The 22,183-nt window shown below is 40.0% G+C and overlaps 1 protein-coding gene across 1 annotated transcript; it reads left to right on the forward strand.

Annotated features, from left to right (window-relative positions):
• Positions 1-20,007: 20,007 nt before the first annotated feature.
• LOC142855393 (MLV-related proviral Env polyprotein-like) lies at positions 20,008-21,927 on the forward strand. The gene has a single exon (XM_075981892.1). It carries the CDS (start codon positions 20,008-20,010, stop codon positions 21,925-21,927), a length of 1,920 nt encoding a protein of 639 aa, XP_075838007.1.
• Positions 21,928-22,183: the final 256 nt, after the last annotated feature.

The raw sequence follows: 22,183 nt of genomic DNA on the forward strand, positions 1-22,183 counted from the left end.
GTACTCTTGAAACCTTGTACTTATTTTTTTATATACTTGATTTTTAGTGTTCATTCTTTTACTTGTTTTTTTTCCTTTTCAAATATTTAATTTATTTTGCTATCTTCTTTTTTTTTCCATTAACTTACTCTTTTTCATATTTATTGTAATTCTACATTGAGATTTGAGTTTTGGTCTACCCAACATCTAAATAACTTTCGAGAAGTTATTCTTAGTGAATTGTCTTTCTTGGACATTTTTGTGGTATTGGTTACATAGGCAAGGATAACATTTGTTTTGTCTTTGCATCACAGTTCCCACAGCTTTTATTATTACTGAATAGCTTTGTATACCATGTGCACCAAGGCAGACTTAAAGAAACCCACTCATCATCCATTCTGGGTATCATGAAGGGTGGAGAAACTCTGATAATCAGGAAAATGTGCTGACTACTGTAGTTATGCTCTTCACATGTGTTCTTTGTTTTTTTTTTTTTTTTTTTTTTTTTTTTTTGGTTTTCCGAGACAGGATTTCTCTGTGGCTTTGGAGCCTGTCCTGGAACTAGCTCTTGTAGACCATGCTGGTCACGAACTCACAACAGAGATCCATCTGCTTCTGCCTCCCAAGTGCTGGGATTAAAGGCGTGCGCCACCACCGCCCGGCATTCACATGTGTTCTTTTATCCAATGGAAGTGATAGCACAGGGGTGAAAATAATATTCCTCCAGCACTACTGTAGTAAATCATATTGTCAGGAAGGCGGGGTTCTGGGTACCTCAGCAATAAGGGCCTGACAGCAACTTCCTTTCGTTTCTTTTGGCATATAGTCCATTACATGCTGACGACTGGATGAACAGCCCAAAAGTTATTCATAACCCAAAAACAACATAGAGTTTTCTCTTAGAGTCAATATTGGGGAAAAATTTCACAAGCCGCTTTTTCTTAGTGATAATGCATGCTCCCATGTTGATACTGCATGAAGCTAGCAGAAAAGATATGTAACATTTATTTTTTTTTTTTTTTTGTCAAAGCACAGGCATGGGAAATACACAATGTAGTAGGCACTGGTGTTTTCTTTTACAGTTCCTATAGTCATTGTCTTACTTTCTACTGCTATGAAAAGAAATGAAATCCACCACAGCTCTTATAAAGGAAATATTTAATTTGGTGGCTTATGGTTTCAGTTTTAGTTCATCATGACAAACATGGTAGAATACAGACATATATGGTGCTGGAGAAGGAGGTAAGAATTAATACATATTGATCTACAGGCAACAGGAAAGGAACTGAGGTACTGGGCTTGGCTTAAGTATATATGAGACCTCAAAGCCCATTTCCACAGCGACACACTTCTTCCAACAAGGCTATACTTACTCCAACAAAGACACACTTTCTAATATTGGCCCTTCATATATGTTGCGGATTATATGCTTAACTATGCAAAGATGTGTTGCATTTGTTTAATTATGTAAAGACGGGTTGCTGTTTTACCTTGCCTACTATGGCCCCTGATTTGCCTAATAAAAAGCTGAACAGACAATAGTAAGGAAAAAGTTATAGGTAGGACTTCCAGGCAGGGAGAGTAAGTAGGATGAGGGAGTTAAGCTGGGGAACAATGTGGAATTTCCTTCTGTATGCTGTGAATATGTTTTATTATCATCGGTTAAATAAGGCATGAGTGGTGAACTGAATACAGCAGTCAAGGGGCTTGTCTACACCCCTACCTATGCAGGTGAAGAAAGAAGAGATTTCAGGGGACAAACAGACAGATAATGAAGAAACAGGGAAGAAGGACATACAGAATGAAAAAAGGTCAAAAGCTTAAAGGTAAAACATAAATGAACAAGTTGAATTAAGTTAAAGGAGCTAGTAGGACAAGCCTTCGTTAAGGCCTAGCATTCAAAATTAATAAGTTTCCATGCCATTTTTGGGGAGCAGGTTGGTGGTATAAAGAAATTCCAGCTTCTCTTATAAGCTTGTCAGTGTCAATTACATTCAAACTACTTCAGTCATAAAGTTCTAAAGAAAGTTTCAAAATGCTTACTGTCACATACATTTTACTAAGTAAATTTGTTATAGTTACGAACTGTGTACCTAATTATTTGTGCTGAAATCTTGGTTTTGCCATTTAATATCTGAGTAGGTTTTAATATGCCTTAAATTTCTTGTTTTGATAGGTAGCTTTAATTGTCAATTTGACATTATTTAGAATCACCAGGGAAATTAAACCTTAAACTGTGGTGTCAATGTTTGGTTGGTAGGCAAGCATAGTCATGTCTGTGGGGGATTGTCTTAATTATGTCAACTGAAGCAGGAAAATCTAGCAAAGTCTTGGTGGGTGGCACCATTTTCTAGGCAACTGTCCTGAATTACATGAAAGTAGAAAACTCAGCAAGCAAACAAGTGGGCATGTGTACATGGGTTCATTTCTCTCTGCACTGTACTGTGGATATAATGTGTCTAGGTGTCTTCAGCTGCTGTTTATGATATCTCTCCAATTGACTGTAACCTGTAATTGAAAGCTGAAATAAATCTTTACTCCCAAGTTGCTTTTTAACCAAACATTTTGTCACAGAAGGGAAAAGGAAACTTAGTTTTATCACTGGTAAGCAGAGTTAAAAATAATAATGACTACCTCATAACTTGCAAGGAAAAGTTCCTAGAAGTAGGTACGCAATCCTCTCATGTCAAATATCATCTTCCTATAGTTTTATGATGAAAGAATATTGTGCTATCTTGTATATACTTTTGAGAAAGTACTTTTAAATCTCTAGGAATTAAAACAGAAATTAACTATTTACTTTATTATATGCTTATGGAATTAAAAATTTCAGATTTTAGAAAAACATTGCTAAGTACCTTATTTATTCAATACAACCAAACCTTTAAAAAGTCTAAGGTAATTTATATAATATTCCCCTAGACTTCATGATCAATCTGTAGGAATGGAGAATAACCTTTCCTAAGATGCTTTTATTTTCTAAGTTGGTACATAGGTTAGTAGAAATCTAATCATGTTCTCATCTCAACATTTTATAAAATGTTAGATATATAATTACTTTATATTCCTATCCTCTGTACATAGTGAAACAGTTATACACTGAATGAAAGAAGTTCCATGTGACTGCTTGGATGATTAAAAAATGTATTTGAATAAGATTAGACCAGTTTTGAGGCAGAATATTAGAAATCCCAACTGGATTATTTTTTCATCTTAATAGAAACAGAAAGACCTATGTAGTATTGACCAAAATATAAAGAAACTGGCAAGATTCTGGGGTAGAATCTCAGGACTGTATCAATTTTCCCAAATAATTCCTGAAATATAAGGTGTAATCTATGATAATGTGAGTCAACAGCAAAACAAAATAAAATTCAAAGTGAATAAGTTCTGTAGGTTGGGATGGGTAAGAAGGGAGGGGAGCGAAGAAAAATATATAGCTCAATAAATTAATAGATAGATAGATAGATAGATAGATAGATAGATAGATAGATAGATAGATTTGGTAATCTCTATGCACAGTCTCATAGACTTTCCATAAAGCAAAAAAGGCTTCCAAGTCACTTAAGGATGTCATCTCAGAACACTGTGACTCAGCTAAAATACAAAGAGAAACTGAATCAAGAGAAACTTCTGTAGAATTGAGTTTGACAAACAGAGTGTACCTGATACTATGAATATAAAATTCATACAAATTTAAAAGTATTATATCAATCTCTGTGAAAGTTTCAGATAATGAAAGAATGCTAAGATACTTATTTAAAACATGATTCAGAATTTGAAATGAAGAATCAAAGAAAAACACCATCAGTGAAAAACCTGGCCCTAGTTCAGGGACATTTCCTGCCTCAAAGCAGGAGGAATATGTTAGAAATGCCAAGTCAGGTGTCATAATTGATGTGAACCAGTGTCTCTTATTTCCTCTTACTTTAACTGCCATGTCTGTTGTATGATCCTAACTCTATTTGCTTCTTGTCCACTTTATCTTCTGTTATAAAAATATAGATTTCCTGGTGACTGGTTGCTGCTGCATCTGAATTCTGCAAGAGAAAACATTCATGTCCACAACTTGTTGTAATTTAATTTATTACCTATCTGTGTGCAGCAGAGACAGTGGAATCCTTGATTAATGGCAAAACAGTGAGTGCTCTGAATAAGAAAGGATTCCTTAGCTGAACAAAGTCTTCTCTGTAATATATATATATATATATATATATATATATATATATATATATATCAAATAAAATGAAGTAGAATAAAGAAATCTATTAAGAGCTTAAACCCTTGACTTTTATGAATCACTGAGCTAAAATGTTGATTGGAAGTAAGTATTTTGGAACAAAACATGAGATATTATAGCCTGTGTCTTCCTCATCCAAGGATACAGCATCAGAAGAATATTCTACAATTATTCTTGAGGACATTAGGCAAGATTACCAATAGAATACTGTCCTGAAGTTAGAACTGTCTTAAAAAAAAACAAACAGAAACACATTTAGAGAATGGCACATAAAGATTTCAAGTGAACTGAAGAATTCAGCACTGATACACATTATCTGCAATATAGAGTCTATATCCAATGAAGGAATGGAATCAGACTCAGACAGGACCTGGGAAGACATAATTTTGGGGATGTAGTACAGAATTTTTATAAGATACATTGAGTACTTAGCCAGTAAGATCTCGGGTATGGCTCTATTTAAAAATAAGATAGTTACAGACATATTAAGAGGAGAGTTAGGTTGTCTTTAAGACAATGAAAATGTATGGAAATAATAGCTATGTGAGGAAAAAGACAGATGGCATGATGCTTCTATACAATAAAAAGTACTGAAGATTTCTGTAAAGTCCAGTCTTTGGAAAGGGCAAAAACATGGTATTCTCCTTTGGGTTTGAGTGGAAGTTTGCCCTTCTAAACTCATTTGCCTTTCAGCCTTAAGAGCTGGGAGACAGAATACAAGACCTAATCAATGGCATAGGCTATGTTTATTTTTGTTTCTGAGAAGGATTTAAATAATTTGTGATCAAGTTATATTAAAAGAGGTATAAATTACCACACCTCTCCATTAGAAATATAAAATTATTTCTTACAGTCTTAAGATTCCCTGATATTAAGACTTTAATGAATTGAATATGAAGGTAACAAGCTCATAAACCTCAAGGAAAATGCCTTTAGTTTCTTGATTGTGCATTGAGATTCTCTCTCTTTAGACATATTGGGGGAAGCTTAAGTCACATGAGAGGAAATGGTTAAGCAATAGAGGAAGGTTAATTTACAGACCTAGCTCAGGGGACAGAGTAGCACTGAGAGTCATTCAAACAAGATACCAGAAATAGTCAATCCAGCCCAAGCCTATGAATGTGACACCAGAAATATCCAAATGAACAGAATGTAGGTACAGATGTTGGAGGAGTTATCGGTGAGTTTTCTCAGTGCAGTAAAGTATTGAACTGAAGTTGCTTTGTTATGTAATCCCAGAAACAAAGAGTGTTATCATTTCTTAAATATTGGGTGGAAGGCATATTATTTGGGACTCTATATTTATTATCTTTTCTAATCTTTGCCAACATCATCATTTTATATCACTCCAACTTTATTTTTAGAACGTATGAGATTTAGAGAAGCTGGCAAGTGGTGGTGCATGCCTTTAATCCCAGCACTCAGGAGGCAGAGGCAGAAGTATCTCTGTGAGTTTGGAGCTAGCCTGGTCTACAAGAGCTAGCTCCAGGATAGGCAACAAAACTACAGAGAAACCTTGTCTCTAAAAAAAAAAAAAAATGAGCTTTAAAGAGATTAATTAGAACACTTTTTTTTTTTTTGTGGTAATGGGTTAGGAAAGAAATTCTGCAAGGTATTTTAAATCCAAAATTTGAGGTACAGATGTGATCTGATACTCTATATCATGTGTGTGTGTGTGTATACATACATATATAGATAGATAGATAGATAGATAGATAGATAGATAGATAGATGATAGATTTTCTTTGCTTTCAGCTAATTGTCAGCATTTTATCTATTTAAGAAAACAAGTCTTAAAAAAGTCAGTATATTTAAGTATCTGTATTTTAATAGTTGACTTTGAGATTCTAAGATTTATCAAATCTAGTTTTTTGAGGCAGAATTGGTAAAAATTTCATAATCTAATTGATAGCTTTATTTTTCACAAAATTATATATACCTGAGTAACAGACATAATTTGCAGTGTGATATAGATACAGTATGAAAGTATTATATCACACTGTAATTTATCTATGAATATAATCTTAGAGCCTTTATATTAAACTGGAAAATGAATGTCTATTTTAACTATTATGATTAATGTGTGTCACTGTTTTTGTAATTTTATGTTTATATGCACTAAGTAGAGGTACCACATATATTAATTTTATACTCAATTTGAAATAATAAAAACCCCTGAGTTATTAGCTGTGGTTTAATGTTCTTTTTCTACTTTCTATTGTTCTATTTATTATTCATATTTCCAATCAGTGTCAAATATTAACATTGGATATTCATTCTTTTGCCAATATTTCTTTCTTGTCTAAAACTAATCCAGCAGGGCTGAGTGCAGTTTTTGAGGTTTTCACATGTACATTCAAACCTATATCTGTAGAAAGAGCTATGGACTGCGTTCCTGCCACCCAGCTCCTGGCCGCCTGGCTAGCTTATGCCCCGAAATAACAACACACAAACTGTATTCTTTTAAACACTGCTTGGCCCCTTAGCTCTAGCTTCTTACTGGCTAATTCTTACATCTTGATTACCCATTTCTATTAAAATGTGTAGCACCCCAAGGTGCACTTACCGGGAAGATTCTAGCCTATATCCATCCTGGGTAGGAGCTTCATCGTGTCTGCTCTAGAGAGCAGAGCTAAGGCATATAAGCTCACTTCCTCTTCCTCCCAGCATTCTGTTCTGTTTACTCCACCCACCTAAAGGCTGGCCAATCAAATGAGCCAAGGCAGTTTCTTTATTAGCCCATGACCTTCCTCCATCATATATCAGCACAGGGAAAACAGGAAAAGGAGTCCAAAAGAAAGCAGTGTATCATGAAGCCAACTTAAAGACAATGTTAAGAATATAGTTCTCTAGTCCCTTCCAATGTTGCAGGTATTTGTTGAAATGTTCTTATTAGAGAAAAAGATTTTAATGAAATACATTGCCTTCAGAATACATTGTTTTTATAATTTTCAACTGAAGCATTATTAAGGCAAACTGACTCATATATTAAATTCAATTTTCTTCCCTTAGTACTTTGATTTTATGGTTAAGCTTCATATTAAATGATGTCATCCTTTGTCCCAAAAAGCTTATGATTTAATGAACTAACCTGATTACATTGTACACATACATAATATTAGATCCAATTTTGATATACATATGTGGATGTGTTAATAATAAAAATAAATAATAGTGCATCAGAAACATAATGATCTTCTTTGTATTTCAGCAGAATGTTCCTCAAAAGGGCATCTCCTGGTTCAAGTTGTTTACCCTTTTACAAACTTAAACATCAAACTACCACTGTGTGGTAAAAAGTTATACATTTACCCATGCTAATGGATGATCTCTGACTCTTTCTCAGAAAGTCATGACTGATCTCACCTCTGTGACTGTTTCCATCTTGGGTTTTAGTCACCTGGAATGACCTATATTCTTTGCAGTAATTATGAAAGAAAACAATGATGCAATTTTCATAAAATCAGTTATAAAATTGTATTAGTAATTTATTTCTTCAATGAAGTTTTGCTCAACTTAGAATTTTCTTCTTTGAGAACAAGCTCTCATAGTATCTAAGCAAGCTTCCAAAAAAGAAAAGGAGAACAATTACTAGTCTTTCCAAGATGTGTAGACCTACTAACCACAACAACTACTAATATGAAAAGATATACTCAGGGGTACAATAGTGGTGCTTCTATGTTATGAGTAAGCAACAGTCATGTAATTGTACTTAAGGGTCTGTCAATTGCAAGACATTTATTCTTGGTAACAGTACATAACTAAGAGCAGTGGGAAACAATACAAACACCCAGAATTCCAGGTGTTACTTGTCCTTTAATCCACATTAGAATACATAAGGACTCAATCTAAGAATGATCACAATCATCTGTCATCTCTTTGTACTATTATATTAGTAATTTCCAAATGAATGCTAAGAAGAGTTTACATTAAGAGGAATTGATAGGGATCAATTCTCTGAAGAATTTTCAAGGAAAGTATGTGATCTGCTAAGAAAATCTGCCACTAACTTCAGTAGCTTTGAGAATTGTTTGGATTCTACTCCTGTCTATCTCCTAGAATACTTTCCCCATTGGATATTCATTATGTATTAGGTTTCAGACTCACTAGCCTTGTTTCTGTGTCTTAACACATTGACCTTTTTTTCACCTTAACACTGATATACTTGGTGCTCCTTTCCCCTAGAATGTTTCAGCAGGTTTTCCATGCCTAAATTTTCTTCTTATTTTTCTTAAATTCTATCACTCAGGCCAGTATTGATCAAACTATCTAGAGAGGATAACAATTTCAAGTACCTATTTTTTTTTCCTTCTTAGCAATTGGCATGAATTGCAATTGATTCTTTTGTGCATTTCATAACTCTATTCCCAATCAAATAGAAACTCTATGGAAATATGGGTCTTGGTTATGGTTCTCAGTAGTGCACATGCAACACTGAGAATATTTCCTGAAAAATAATTAACTCCTTGTTGAAAGAAAGAAGGTTTGTGAAACATTCTTGAAACTTCTAATGCCATTATAACTTCCAGTGGACTGAAACGATGACCAAGACTCTAAGAATTAGAAACAATCAATGTAAATAATCAGATGCAGGAAACAGTCCTTATGAGTTGCTTCTACTGCAACATCTCTTTCATATTTCAAATATTTACCAATATTTGCAAATATATAAAACTGTGTATACTTGGCTACAAGTAGGCAACAGAAATTTTGTTGGGCATTATAAACATCAATTCCTTAATTATGTGTCAAATACTAAAATTTTAATTTACTTCTAGCTTTATTTCTTTTTTTTATTTTAGAGACAGGGTTTCTTTGTAGCTTTTTTTTTTTTTTTTTTGAGTTCCTGTCCTGGAACTAGCTCTTCTAGACCAGGCTGGCCTTGAATTCACAGAGATCAGCCTGCCTCTGCCTCCCGAGTGCTGGGATTAAAGGTGTGCACCACCACCGCCCGGCTCAACTTCTAGTTTTAATAATACATGTGGGAGAGAAACAGGTATCTACGTAGCATAAACATGAAATTAAAGGAGCAGCTACAGAGTTTATGCAACTGTACATGACAAATTAACAGTATGTATGATATGAACCCCACTATCTGTTATGTGCTATAGGATTTAGAGGCTAATCTATTTTTCTGTGTTACTGAAATAAAAAAATAACTTCTTCATGTTATCAAAAATGAACGGTTATTTTAATGGTCATTTTCTAAATAGAAATTGTTATTTTGAGTCATATCTCTTAGTGACAACAGTAGCTATCATTTTGTTGTAATCACATAAGTATTTTCTGTGTGTGTGTGTGTGTATCTGTCCATCTGTGTGTGTTCATATGTAGTAGTTGGTAAATTTTTCGTGACTGAATCAATGAATAAATGAATGACCATTAGTGATATTAATTAAGAACTGAGAATTTTGTTTATTTAAGAGTCATTAATATTCCAATTAATATTCTAATTAAACTAAATTTATTATTTCATTATTCTGATTTTCTTATTCTAATTTGGAGATTATACAAAATCAGGCTTTTAGTTATCAGTGAATTTCCATTTAGATGCTAAAGATCTTGGAATCTCTATAAGGTTAAAATAAACTATTATAATTTGACAGGCAAATAATAAAGATAATTTTCTTCTTGTCTCTATTCTATAAAATTTTACTTAACATTTTAAAGCTGATATCAATAGACATCAAATAAAGAATAAAAATTCAATGATCTTAATGCACAGTCTTGGCAAACTAGTAATACAAGTACATTTTAAACAATGAAGAAGAGTATTTATATAAAACTCAGAGGTAGCAATAAAATAAGTGGTGAATGCTTTGAGTCTTTCCTGAAGAGTTCAAAAATTTATGGAAAAACATGGTTAGTCAATCTTTATAACTCTTTTTATGTTGCACTTGATGTCTAATGGAATTAAGTTAAATAGAAAACACAGAGGTCAGAAAGGAAAATTGGAATATGTATGCAGAAATTTTAAATAATCTCCCCAAACAACTAGAAAAAAATAAATGAGTTTCACATACTTTTTAGAATAAATGAAAATGTGAAAATCTTAGTTGAACTTATATTTTAGCACAGTTAAGATAATGAAAAAGAAATGATTCATACCAGTCTGGGGAAACCATGAAATGAATACAGATACATCAAACAAAAACTTTGAAATAGTGAAAGACCTGAATACTGAGTCTAAGAGATTTTAAATAAAATATTTAAGTTCAAAATATAACATTACTATGGTTTATAATAGTAAAAATATTAAAAAGTCAAGTTTCTCCTGCTCTTCAGTCTGGAGAGGGATGGGGAAAGGAGTGGGGGGAAGAGGAGTGTAGTGGGAAGAAGGGGAGGGAAATGGGAGGAGGCAGAATTTTTTTTTCCAAGAAAAAATAAAAAAATTAAAAAGTCAAGTTTCTCTAAATTGATTATAAATTTTAAATGCAAATAAGTGTAGAATAGTGTTTTGAGAGAAATTGTCCAAATCTCTCTAAAATTTACATGAATGTGCAAAGAAGCTATAGTGTCAAAATAAGTTCTAAAACAAATATCAACATTTAAGGATTCATATTATCCTATTTCAATATTTTTAAGAACAAGGCATGAAAGAAAATATTTTGCTAATAATGACAGAAAAAAACAATTGGATAATAAATCCACTGATCAATTAACTTATACCTTAGTCAACTGAATTTGAAAGAGATGTGCAAATTATTCAATGTGTTATTGGAAGTCTTTTCTACAGTCTCTGCTGGATAATTTGCATAACTATATACATATAACATTCTTTATTACATAGAAACCATTTATTTTTCTTACTAAAATTTACCAAAGTTAAGCTAAGAGCATTAAATTCTAGAATGTACTTACTGACATGTGGTTAATGAATTATTTCTTAAATGGAAGTAAGCAAGGAACAAAAATTTGTCAAATGGTAACTTAATGAATATTTTTAAACAATTTTTCATCTATTTGTCTATCTATGATTAATATTTTCTTTAAGAGAAGAAATATAAGATATACATTAAGGACTGTAGATGTTCATTTTTATACAATTAATAATTCTTTGATAGAATATATAGATTACACTGTATTAATAATAATAAGACAAACATTGTAAAATACAGTGAAAGGACTTGATCAGATTGGTCAGGAGACAATATTTGTCAGTTTTCAATAATCACATGTGAAAGTATTCAAGATATCTTACAAGGGAAATATGTATTATATAGAAGATAAAGAGTCACTACATGATTAATAATATCGATAACATTCTAGTAATTGATAATAGAAAAGAAATTAAGAAAACTGAGAATTGAGAAATATAGCCTGATTAAAATAATTATCAAGTTTGAAGGTATTTTATCGTTACCTTAGAAAGTGGACAAGCACTACTAATATTGATCAACATTCCACTCTTTGAAATTTATGTAAGAAAAATAGAAACAATTTAATCAAAACACTGTTATACATTTATAAACAGCTCTCATTATAGTAGAGAAGAAAAAACACCAAACAACCAATTGTTCAACAACAAGTAAATTATAAACAAATTATGGCATTTCTATACAATAAAACACTTCTTACAACTATAGATACATGAAACCATGTGTATGGATTTTAACTACATTAAATTCCTTGAAGGAAACCAGACAGAACAATAAATACTGTTTTTTTCCTTTGATAAAAAGTAACTTGTAGTGTTAAAAAGAGTAACAGTAGTGTAGTATAGACTTCTGGTAGAACACAGAGATTGAACAAGAAGTGCAACATGGGACTTCCTAGATGTGATGACCAAATTCCACAAATTCTTAAAGATTGCTTGTATCTGTTAAATGTCACCGATTTTTTTAAAATACCATGAGTACATTTTACTGTGTTTAAACTGTGTCTCTGTCTCAGTTTATAAAAAAAAAAAAAAATAAAGTAGCTGCCTGACATGATGGATGGCTCATACTTGTAATTTCATCACCAAGGAGGTTGAACTTTGAGAACTGCTTTGAATTTTAGGTTATACCATGACTTCCAGGTTGCCTAATCAACAGAGTGAGACCCTATCTTTTTAACAACAGAAAAATATTGAAGGGGTAAATATTTCAAATGAATAGTTATCATTGCTACTACTTAGTATTTTTCAAAACATAATTGAATGATTTATTATTTAAGTCATTTAAATAAATTGAATAACTGCATTGTTCAAGAAGTTGAACACAATTCTGTTTCTAATGTAGCAAGAATGATTTGGATGCAAATAACAGAAAACATATTCAGCTTCTGTTGGCAATGAAATAAAAGTGAGTCATTCCAGGCATGATTCAGTTTAAGCCTATTTCCTTTTCCCAATGTTAAGGATGAATAGGGAACACATGCCTACCTAAATCTTTATTTTTATTAAAATAATTCCAGGGAGAATTCCTCCCAATCAGTTAGGGATTTGTCTATTTTGAGAAATTTCTAGTTGAATTGAATTAGAATTATGAATTTTGTGAATATTTTCAAATGGCCTTTTGAACTTCACTTGACATTTTCTGTCTATGAATTTGACATCATCCAATATAAGCTCTAGAATAAGGGTTCATTTAAAAGGAATGAATTTAAAGATGGGGCACTTGTTTAGACTGTGTCTAATGAGTTCTATTCATGATTTATGATGGATGGGATAAGTTTGTTCTTTATGCTTTCTATCTTTCTGTCTGGCTGACTGTTCATCTGTCTTCCTATACATTTGCTTTTGAAAGGATTCCCACTGCTCAAATCTCCTAATATTTTGATTGTTTCTGCCCGCTACAAATTATGAGATAAATGTTGATAATATCCAATAGACTGCTCAATTCACAGTGAGTTAATAAGAAATGAATATCCTTCTGATTCATAAGGGAACTTAAGAGAAGTGAGCATGAAAAACTAAGGGTCTGCCTCAGTTTATGCATTTCAAGAGTGTATAATTCCATAATATTTTGTTAGAAATCACAATAGACTGTATTACCCAGATATTTTTTTCTGAGAATTCATGAGCCACAGTTGGATGGTTATTTTGCATATTAATCTTTAGTATTAGTAGACCTCATATATAAGATAACATAGCTAATTGTGAAGTAGACCAAAAATCCTCTGTATTTGATATATTAGAAAGAGGCATTGGGATGAAAGAATAAAAGACCCCTACCTAGTAGCATTAAGTTAGCAGACCCCTACCTAGTAGCATTAAGTTAGCAATAACAAGCCCAGCCGCCCCCCCCCCATAACCCACAGCTGGCCGGCTCTCATGAGAAACATCCTGTCCGCTTGAGACCCTCAGGACCCTCTCAGGACCTGCAGCTAGCCGGCTCTCATGAGAACATCCCGTTTGTCTAGGGGAAACAGGAAGCCTATAGCCAGCACATGTGCCCAACTTAGAATATATCAACAATTCACAGGAGAAACAATTCCCCCTACGGAAGATCCCAGCTTAGCTGCTGTAACGTCATTCCACGCGGCTTTTGACGAACAATGTAAATGCAGAGTGAGGTCAGGGTTCCTGGCTGCAAGGCAGAATATAGAATCAATTAACAGGAAGCCTGTTGCCATACATCTGGGCTGGGAAAGGAAGAACCAAGAAAAACAGGATGTTTAACCCCATACATCTATTCTGGGAAAGGAAGAACCACCTGTGCCCCTTGCCCATTCCAGCTGACCAATAACCATGCATTTGCTTCTGTAATCTGCTTCTGCTACCCTCTTTCCTATAAAAAGACTTTCCCCCAGTCTGCAGGCGCGCAAGCCCTCCGAAAGACTTGCTGCCCGCAGGTACCTGTGAATAAAAGCCTCTTGCTGTTTGCATCCGAACGAGTGGTTTCGCTGTTCCTTGGGAGGGGTCTCCCCAGACTGAAAGGCAGCCCTCATTGGGGGTCTTTCATTTGGTGCGTTGGCCGGGAATTTGAGACCCTTCGCCCAGGGAGCACCGACCCACCGGAGGGAGGTAAGCTGGCCAGCAATCTGTGAATATCTGTGTTTCTGTGTTTCAGTGCATGTGCCTGAGTATCTGTGTTTCTGTGTTTCTGCGCCTGCGCTTGTATCCGGAGTGCCTGTATCGGTAGTGCCCGAGTTTGTAGTAGAGTGCCTGTATCGGCAGTGCCCGAGTTTGTAGTGAAGTTCCCGTATCTGTATTGGCTAGCTAGCTAGACTGGTATTTGAAGCGAGTCGCGGAGAAGGAGAAGCTGACGAGCTTGCTCTCCAGACTGCCATTCTGGGAGACGTCCCAGAAGTGTCTGGGGCCAAGTATGTGGCCCGTCCGTATTCTGAGAGTCCTACTAGGATAGGACTGTTTGGGGCACCCCCGCTGTCTGAAGGGTATGTGATTTTTCTGGGAGACGAGAGATCCGGGCTCTCATTGGCTCCATCCGAACACTTGCTTCTGGCTCTACGCCGAAGCCGCGCTGTGCGTTTGTGCGGTCTCACTGTCTGTCTTTTGTTCGTTAGCTTTGTTCTGTCAATAACTGTGTTTGAAACCATGGGACAGTCCATCGCCACCCCTTTGAGTTTGACTTTGCAGCATTGGCGGGATGTCCAAGCCACCGCGAAAAGCTAGTCCGTGGACGTCCGCAAGAAGCGATGGGTCACACTCTGTACATCGGAATGGCCCACCTTCGATGTCGGATGGCCACGGGATGGGACTTTTGACCTTAACGTTATCTCACAGGTTAAAGCCAGAGTGATGGGTCCCAGCCCTCATGGGCACCCTGATCAGACCGCCTACATCGTCACTTGGGAAGCCCTGGCTTATGACCCCCCCCCTGGGTCAAGCCTTTTGTTCCTCAGAAACACCTCTTTTCTGCTTCTGCACCTACCCTCCCCCCACCTATCCTTCCAACCCCGGCCGGGTCCCCCTCTTCCACTTCCCTCTACCCTGTATTAACCAAATCCTCGCAGGAAAAGAAACCGCCAGAGACTAAAACAAAGCCAGCCCCACGGGTCTTGCCTCCAGGGGACGACCTCCTGCTGAACCTGCTCTCAGAAGAGCCACCCCCGTACCATGGGTCACCACCCCGGGATCCTGGCGAGGCAGAGTCGGCAGACTCCCCGGGGGACGATGAGAAACCGCCGGAGCCCTCCCCAATGGCAGCTAGACTGAGAGGAAGGAGGGAACCACACCCCGCTGACTCAAGCACTTCCCAGGCTTTCCCACTTAGAGCAGGCGCGAGTGGCCAGACTCAATATTGGCCATTTTCGGCGTCAGATCTCTATAACTGGAAAAATAATAACCCTCCTTTTTCTAAGGATCCGTCTAAGTTAACTTCCTTGATTGAGTCTATTCTAGTCACCCATCAGCCTACCTGGGATGATTGCCAGCAGCTCCTGCAGGCGCTTCTAACTACAGAAGAAAAGCAGAGAGTCCTCCTAGAGGCACGGAGGAACGTCAGGGGGGCCAATGGCCAGCCCACCCAGTTGCCTAATGAAATTGAGGCAGCATTCCCCCTAGAGCGTCCGGATTGGGATTTCACTACGGAGGAAGGTAGGAATCACCTGGTCCTCTATCGCCAGTTGCTCGTAGCGGGTCTCCGAGGGGCCACTAGACGCCCAACCAATTTGGCTCAGGTAAAGCAGATTATCCAGGGCCTCGAGGAAACCCCTTCTGCCTTCCTAGAACGACTTAAGGAGGCTTATCGCATTTATACTCCTTACGATCCAGAGGATCCAGGGCTAGAAACAAATGTTTCCATGTCCTTTATTTGGCAGTCAGCTCCGGACATTAAGAGGAAATTGGAACGATTAGATAACCTAAAGGAAAGTTCACTCCAGGACTTACTAAAGGAGGCAGAGAGGATTTTTAACAAGAGAGAGACCCCAGAAGAGAGGGAAGAACGACTTAGAAAGGAAGCTGAGGAGAGAGACGAGAGGCTAAGAAAGGAAGCTGAGGAGAGAGATGAGAGGCTAAGAAAGGAAGCTGAGGAGAGAGACGAAAGGCTAAGGAGGGAAGCTGAGAAGAGGAATAGAGAAATTAGCAGGCTTTTGGCCACTGTAGTTTCAGGACAGAGACAGGATAGACGGAGGGGAGACAGAAGGGGCCCCCTCGTGGACATGGATCAATGTGCCTTCTGCAAAGAAAGAGGTCATTGGATGAGAAACTGCCCCCAGAGACACAGGGGACCTCGAAAGCCAAAACCCCAAACCTCCCTCCTGACCTTGAATGACTAGGGAGGTCGGGGTCAGGAGCCCCCCCCTGAGCCCAGGATAACCCTTAATGTCGGGGGGCAGCCAGTCACCTTCCTAGTGGACACTGGGGCTCAGCATTCTGTGCTGACCCAGAACCCTGGACCCCTGAGTGACAGGTCTGCTTGGGTCCAAGGAGCTACCGGTGGAAAGAGATATCAATGGACAACTAATCGTAAAGTTCATCTGGCCACTGGTAAGGTGACTCATTCTTTTCTTCATGTCCCTGACTGCCCATACCCGCTATTAGGGAGAGACTTGCTCACAAAATTAAAAGCCCAAATATACTTTGAAAATTCGGGGGTGCAGATCACCGGGCCCCAAGGGCAGCCCCTGCATGTGCTGACCCTAAATTTGGAAGATGAATACCGGCTCCATGAACCGCCCACAGAATCTGGACCCCTAACGGAGACCTTTTGGCTGACAGAATTCCCTCAAGCATGGGCAGAGACTGGGGGCATGGGACTGGCCAAACAACAAGCCCCCTTAGTCGTATCTTTAAAGGCTACAGCCACCCCCATTTCGATCAAACAATATCCCATGTCACATGAAGCCAGAGAGGGAATTAGACCTCACATACGGAGACTCTTGGACCAGGGAATATTGATACCCTGCCAATCCCCCTGGAATACTCCCTTATTGCCTGTCAAAAAGCCTGGAACGGGGGATTACAGGCCAGTCCAAGACTTAAGGGAGGTCAACAAACGGACAGAGGACATACACCCCACGGTGCCTAACCCCTATAATTTGTTGAGCGGACTCTCCCCAACTTATAACTGGTATACAGTATTGGATTTGAAAGATGCATTCTTCTGTCTGAGACTTCACCTTAGAAGTCAGCCTATATTTGCCTTCGAATGGAAGGACCCTGAATTGGGGATTTCGGGACAGTTAACTTGGACTAGGCTCCCACAGGGGTACAAAAATAGCCCCACCCTGTTCGATGAAGCGTTACATAGAGATCTGGCTGGCTTTAGGACCCAGCATCCAACACTGATGCTACTTCAATATGTAGACGATCTCCTGCTGGCAGCCGCTTCCGAACAGGAATGCAGGGAGGGAACTAAGGCCCTGTTACAGACCCTGGGGAACCTTGGCTACCGAGCCTCAGCTAAAAAGGCTCAAATTTGTCAAAGGCAGGTCACTTACCTGGGGTATTCCATCAAAGAAGGACAGAGATGGCTGACAGAGGCCAGGAAGGAGACTGTCATGAAAATGCCAGTGCCTCAAACCCCTCGACAACTGAGGGAATTTCTAGGGACGGCAGGATTCTGTCGCCTCTGGATCCCGGGGTTTGCTGAGATAGCGGCTCCCCTGTACTCTCTTACTAAACCAGGGACTCTATTTGAATGGGGCAAGAACCAACAGGAGGCATATCAGAAAATAAAACAGGCCCTGCTAACAGCCCCTGCGTTGGGACTCCCAGACCTGACCAAGCCATTTGAACTATTCGTAGATGAAAAGCAGGGTTACGCCAAGGGGGTCCTAACACAGAAGCTAGGACCCTGGCGACGCCCTGTAGCCTACCTATCAAAGAAATTAGACCCGGTGGCCTCCGGATGGCCCCCTTGCCTCAGAATGATAGCTGCAATAGCAGTCTTGACAAAAGACGCGGGCAAACTGACTTTGGGACAGCCATTGACTATTCTGGCCCCTCATGCGGTGGAGGCCCTGGTCAAGCAACCCCCGGACCGCTGGCTCTCCAACGCTCGCATGACCCACTATCAGGCCATGCTCCTGGATACCGACCGAGTCCATTTCGGGCCTGTGGTAGCCCTGAACCCTGCAACCTTGCTCCCTCTGCCAGAGAGGGAGGCAGAACATGATTGCCTCGAGATCCTTGCGGAAACGCACGGGACTAGACCGGATCTGACGGATTGCCCTCTTAAAGACGCCAATTTCACCTGGTATACGGACGGGAGCAGTTTCCTAAAGGACGGAGAACGAAAGGCTGGGGCAGCAGTAACCACCGAGACCGAGGTAATCTGGGCTAAAGCCCTTCCAGCAGGGACCTCCGCCCAACGAGCCGAACTCATTGCCCTCACGCAAGCACTTAGGATGGCAGAAGGTAAGAAGCTTAACGTCTATACTGATAGTCGGTATGCTTTTGCCACCGCCCACATCCACGGGGAAATCTACCGGAGGCGAGGGTTGCTAACCTCTGAGGGCAAGGAAATCAAAAACAAGCTTGAGATTCTAGCCCTACTCAAGGCCTTGTTCCTGCCTCAAAAATTAAGCATTATGCATTGCCCAGGTCACCAAAAGGGAAATAACCCAGAAGCCAGGGGGAACCGCTTGGCAGATGAAACAGCTAAGCAAGTGGCCCAAGAGACCACCTCGACGGCTTTCCCCATACAAAAAGGGACAGAAAGGGCACGGGACCCCCTCAAATATGATGAAAGAGACCTGGAACTCTTAACCCGCCTGGGGGCCTCCCATGACCCAAGCACAGGCAAATGGACCTGGCAAGGAAAGACTGTGATGCCCATGGCATACACTCATGAGATGCTGAATTACTTGCACAAGCTGACTCACCTCAGTCCCCGCAAGATGAAAACCTTATTGGACAGGGAGGAGAGCCACCTTTACTTGCTGGGCAGAGACAGCATGTTGCAGGAAATTGCAGACAACTGCCGAGCCTGCGCCCAAGTTAATGTAGGAAAAACCCGGCTGGGACTGGGAGTGCGGGTACGAGGGCATCGTCCTGGAACTCACTGGGAGATTGACTTTACTGAAATCAAACCAGGATCATATGGATACAAATATCTGTTGGTATTTGTTGACACCTTCTCTGGATGGGTGGAAGCCTTCCCAACCAAGCACGAAACGGCAAAAATTGTGACCAAAAAGCTGTTGGAAGAAATCTTCCCCAGGTATGGCATGCCCCAAATGCTGGGCACGGACAATGGGCCCGCCTTCGTCTCCCAGGTAAGTCAGTTGGTGGCCAAGCTACTGGGGATTGATTGGAAATTACATTGTGCATACAGACCCCAGAGTTCAGGACAGGTAGAGAGAATGAATAGAACTATTAAGGAGACTTTGACCAAATTAACGCTTGCAACTGGCATTAGAAACTGGGTGCTCCTACTGCCCCTAACCCTCTATAGAGCTCGCAATACACCAGGACCCCACGGGCTCACACCTTTTGAGATACTATATGGGGCGCCCCCGCCCTTCATTAATTTCTTTGACTCCAACATTTCAAACTTTGCTAATAGCCCCTCTCTGGAAGCTCATTTCCAGGCGCTCCAGATCGTGCAGAGAGAGGTCTGGAAGCCACTTGCTGCAGCCTATAAGGAACAATTGGACAGACCAGCGGTACCTCACAACTACCAGATTGGCGATACAGTGTGGGTCCGCAGACATCAGACTAAGAATTTGGAACCCCGCTGGAAAGGGCCCTACACAGTACTGCTAACCACACCAACGGCACTGAAAGTTGACGGTATCGCGGCCTGGGTCCACACTTCCCACGTGAAAGCAGCCCGTACGGAAAGGGATACAGCAGAACCATCATGGAGGGTTCAGCGCTCTCAAAACCCTCTAAAGATAAGACTTATCCGGGGGCCCCATTAACCATTTTATGGACCCTGTTGGGACTGGGAATGATGGCCCGAGGGGATAGTCCGCACCGGGTTTTTAACATAACCTGGAGAATCACCAACCTTATGACGGGAAGGGTTGTCAACACCACTTCCTTGCTAGGGACAACGACAGACGCTTTTCCAACCCTATACTTTGACCTTTGTGATTTAGTGGGAGAGTCATGGAACCCCTCGGACCAGGAGCCGTTCCCTGGATACGGCTGTCACCATCCAGGGGGCCGACATGGGACAAGAAGCAAAGATTTCTATGTATGCCCTGGACAGGATACTAGAAGAAATTGTGGGGGGCCAGCAGAGGGGTACTGCGCCCAATGGGGTTGTGAAACAACAGGGGATGCTTACTGGAAACCATCCTCAACTTGGGACCTAATCACCCTTAGGCGAGGAACCACACCTGGGTATCAAGGTAGGGGGCCATGGACATGCGGAGGAAGGGCATGTGGCCCTTGTTACGACTCCACCACCGCTACTAATGTCCGAGGGGCCACCCCGGGAGGCAGATGTAACCCCTTGGTCCTTGACTTCACCACACAAGGGAGAAAGGCATCCTGGGACGGGCCCAAGTCCTGGGGATTACGCCTCTATCGACGACAGGGACATGACCCTGTCACCATGTTTTCCCTAACCAGACAGGTAACGAACGTTGGTCCTCAGCTATCTATTGGACCAAATCCAGTCTTACCCAAGCAGAATCCTCCTTCCCACTTAGCACCAGCATCCCCCCCAAGCTTCTCCCAACACATCACGGAGAAACATTTGGCTTATACCAGCACTCCTAATACAGGAAACCTGCCCCTCACGACTAGGGAAATCAAACAGCAGCCTCCCCAGCACCTCGGGACTGGAGACAGACTGCTCAATCTGGTGCAGGGAGCATATTTAATTCTCAACGCTACTGACCCCAATAAAACCCGAGAATGCTGGTTATGCTTGATTTCCAGACCCCCCTATTATGAAGGGATAGCGGTGACAGGTGCCTATGCTGTATATACCTCGCCACCCACACAGTGCACCGGTCTTCCCCAGCACAAACTAACCCTGTCGGAGGTATCAGGAAAAGGACTCTGCATGGGAACAGTCCCAAGCTCTCATCAAGCTTTATGCGATATTATACAGCCAGTCCCATCCGGTTATTACTTAACCGCACCAAGCGGTACCTACTGGGCTTGTAGCACTGGGCTCACTTCTTGTCTATCAACAACTGTGCTTAACCTGGCCTCTGATTACTGTGTTTTAGTTGAATTATGGCCTAAAGTTACGTATCATGATCCTGAATATATCTATGGTCATTTTAAAGGGGGACCCCGATTTAAACGAGAACCAGTGTCCCTGACTCTAGCACTGTTACTGGGGGGGCTAACTGTGGGAGGCATAGCAGCGGGGGTAGGAACTGGTGCCTCTGCCCTTATAGCCACCAACCAGTTCAGACAACTTCAAGTCGCAATACATACAGACATTAAGGCCCTAGAGGAATCAGTCAGCGCTCTTGAAAAGTCCTTAACCTCTTTATCAGAAGTAGTGCTACAGAACCGTAGGGGGCTTGATATACTGTTCCTACAAGAAGGAGGCCTATGCGCTGCCCTGAAAGAGGAATGTTGCTTCTATGCAGACCATACTGGCCTAGTTAGAGACAATATGGCAAAACTGAGAGAAAGACTTAAGCAGAGACAGCAGTTATTCGAGTCAGAACAAGGATGGTTTGAAGGCTGGTTCAACAGGTCTCCTTGGTTTACCACTTTAGTTTCCTCCATCATGGGCCCCCTAATCGTTATACTCCTAATCCTACTTTTTGGACCTTGTATCCTAAATCGCCTGGTCCTATTCATAAAGGATAGACTCTCAGTCATACAAGCCTTGGTCCTCACTCAACAATACCATCAGCTTAAACAATATAATCCAGAACATGCTGAAAGTGCCCATTAGCTAAATAAGCGATTTTACCCTATCTAAAAAAAAAAAAAAAAAAAAAAATGGGGAAATGAAAGAATAAAAGACCCCTACCTAGTAGCATTAAGTTAGCAGACCCCTACCTAGTAGCATTAAGTTAGCAATAACAAGCCCAGCCGCCCCCCCCCCATAACCCACAGCTGGCCGGCTCTCATGAGAAACATCCTGTCCGCTTGAGACCCTCAGGACCCTCTCAGGACCTGCAGCTAGCCGGCTCTCATGAGAACATCCC

The sequence above is a fragment of the Microtus pennsylvanicus genome, chromosome 8 (assembly GCF_037038515.1).
Source record: "Microtus pennsylvanicus isolate mMicPen1 chromosome 8, mMicPen1.hap1, whole genome shotgun sequence".
Classification (NCBI taxonomy): Eukaryota; Metazoa; Chordata; class Mammalia; order Rodentia; family Cricetidae; genus Microtus; species Microtus pennsylvanicus.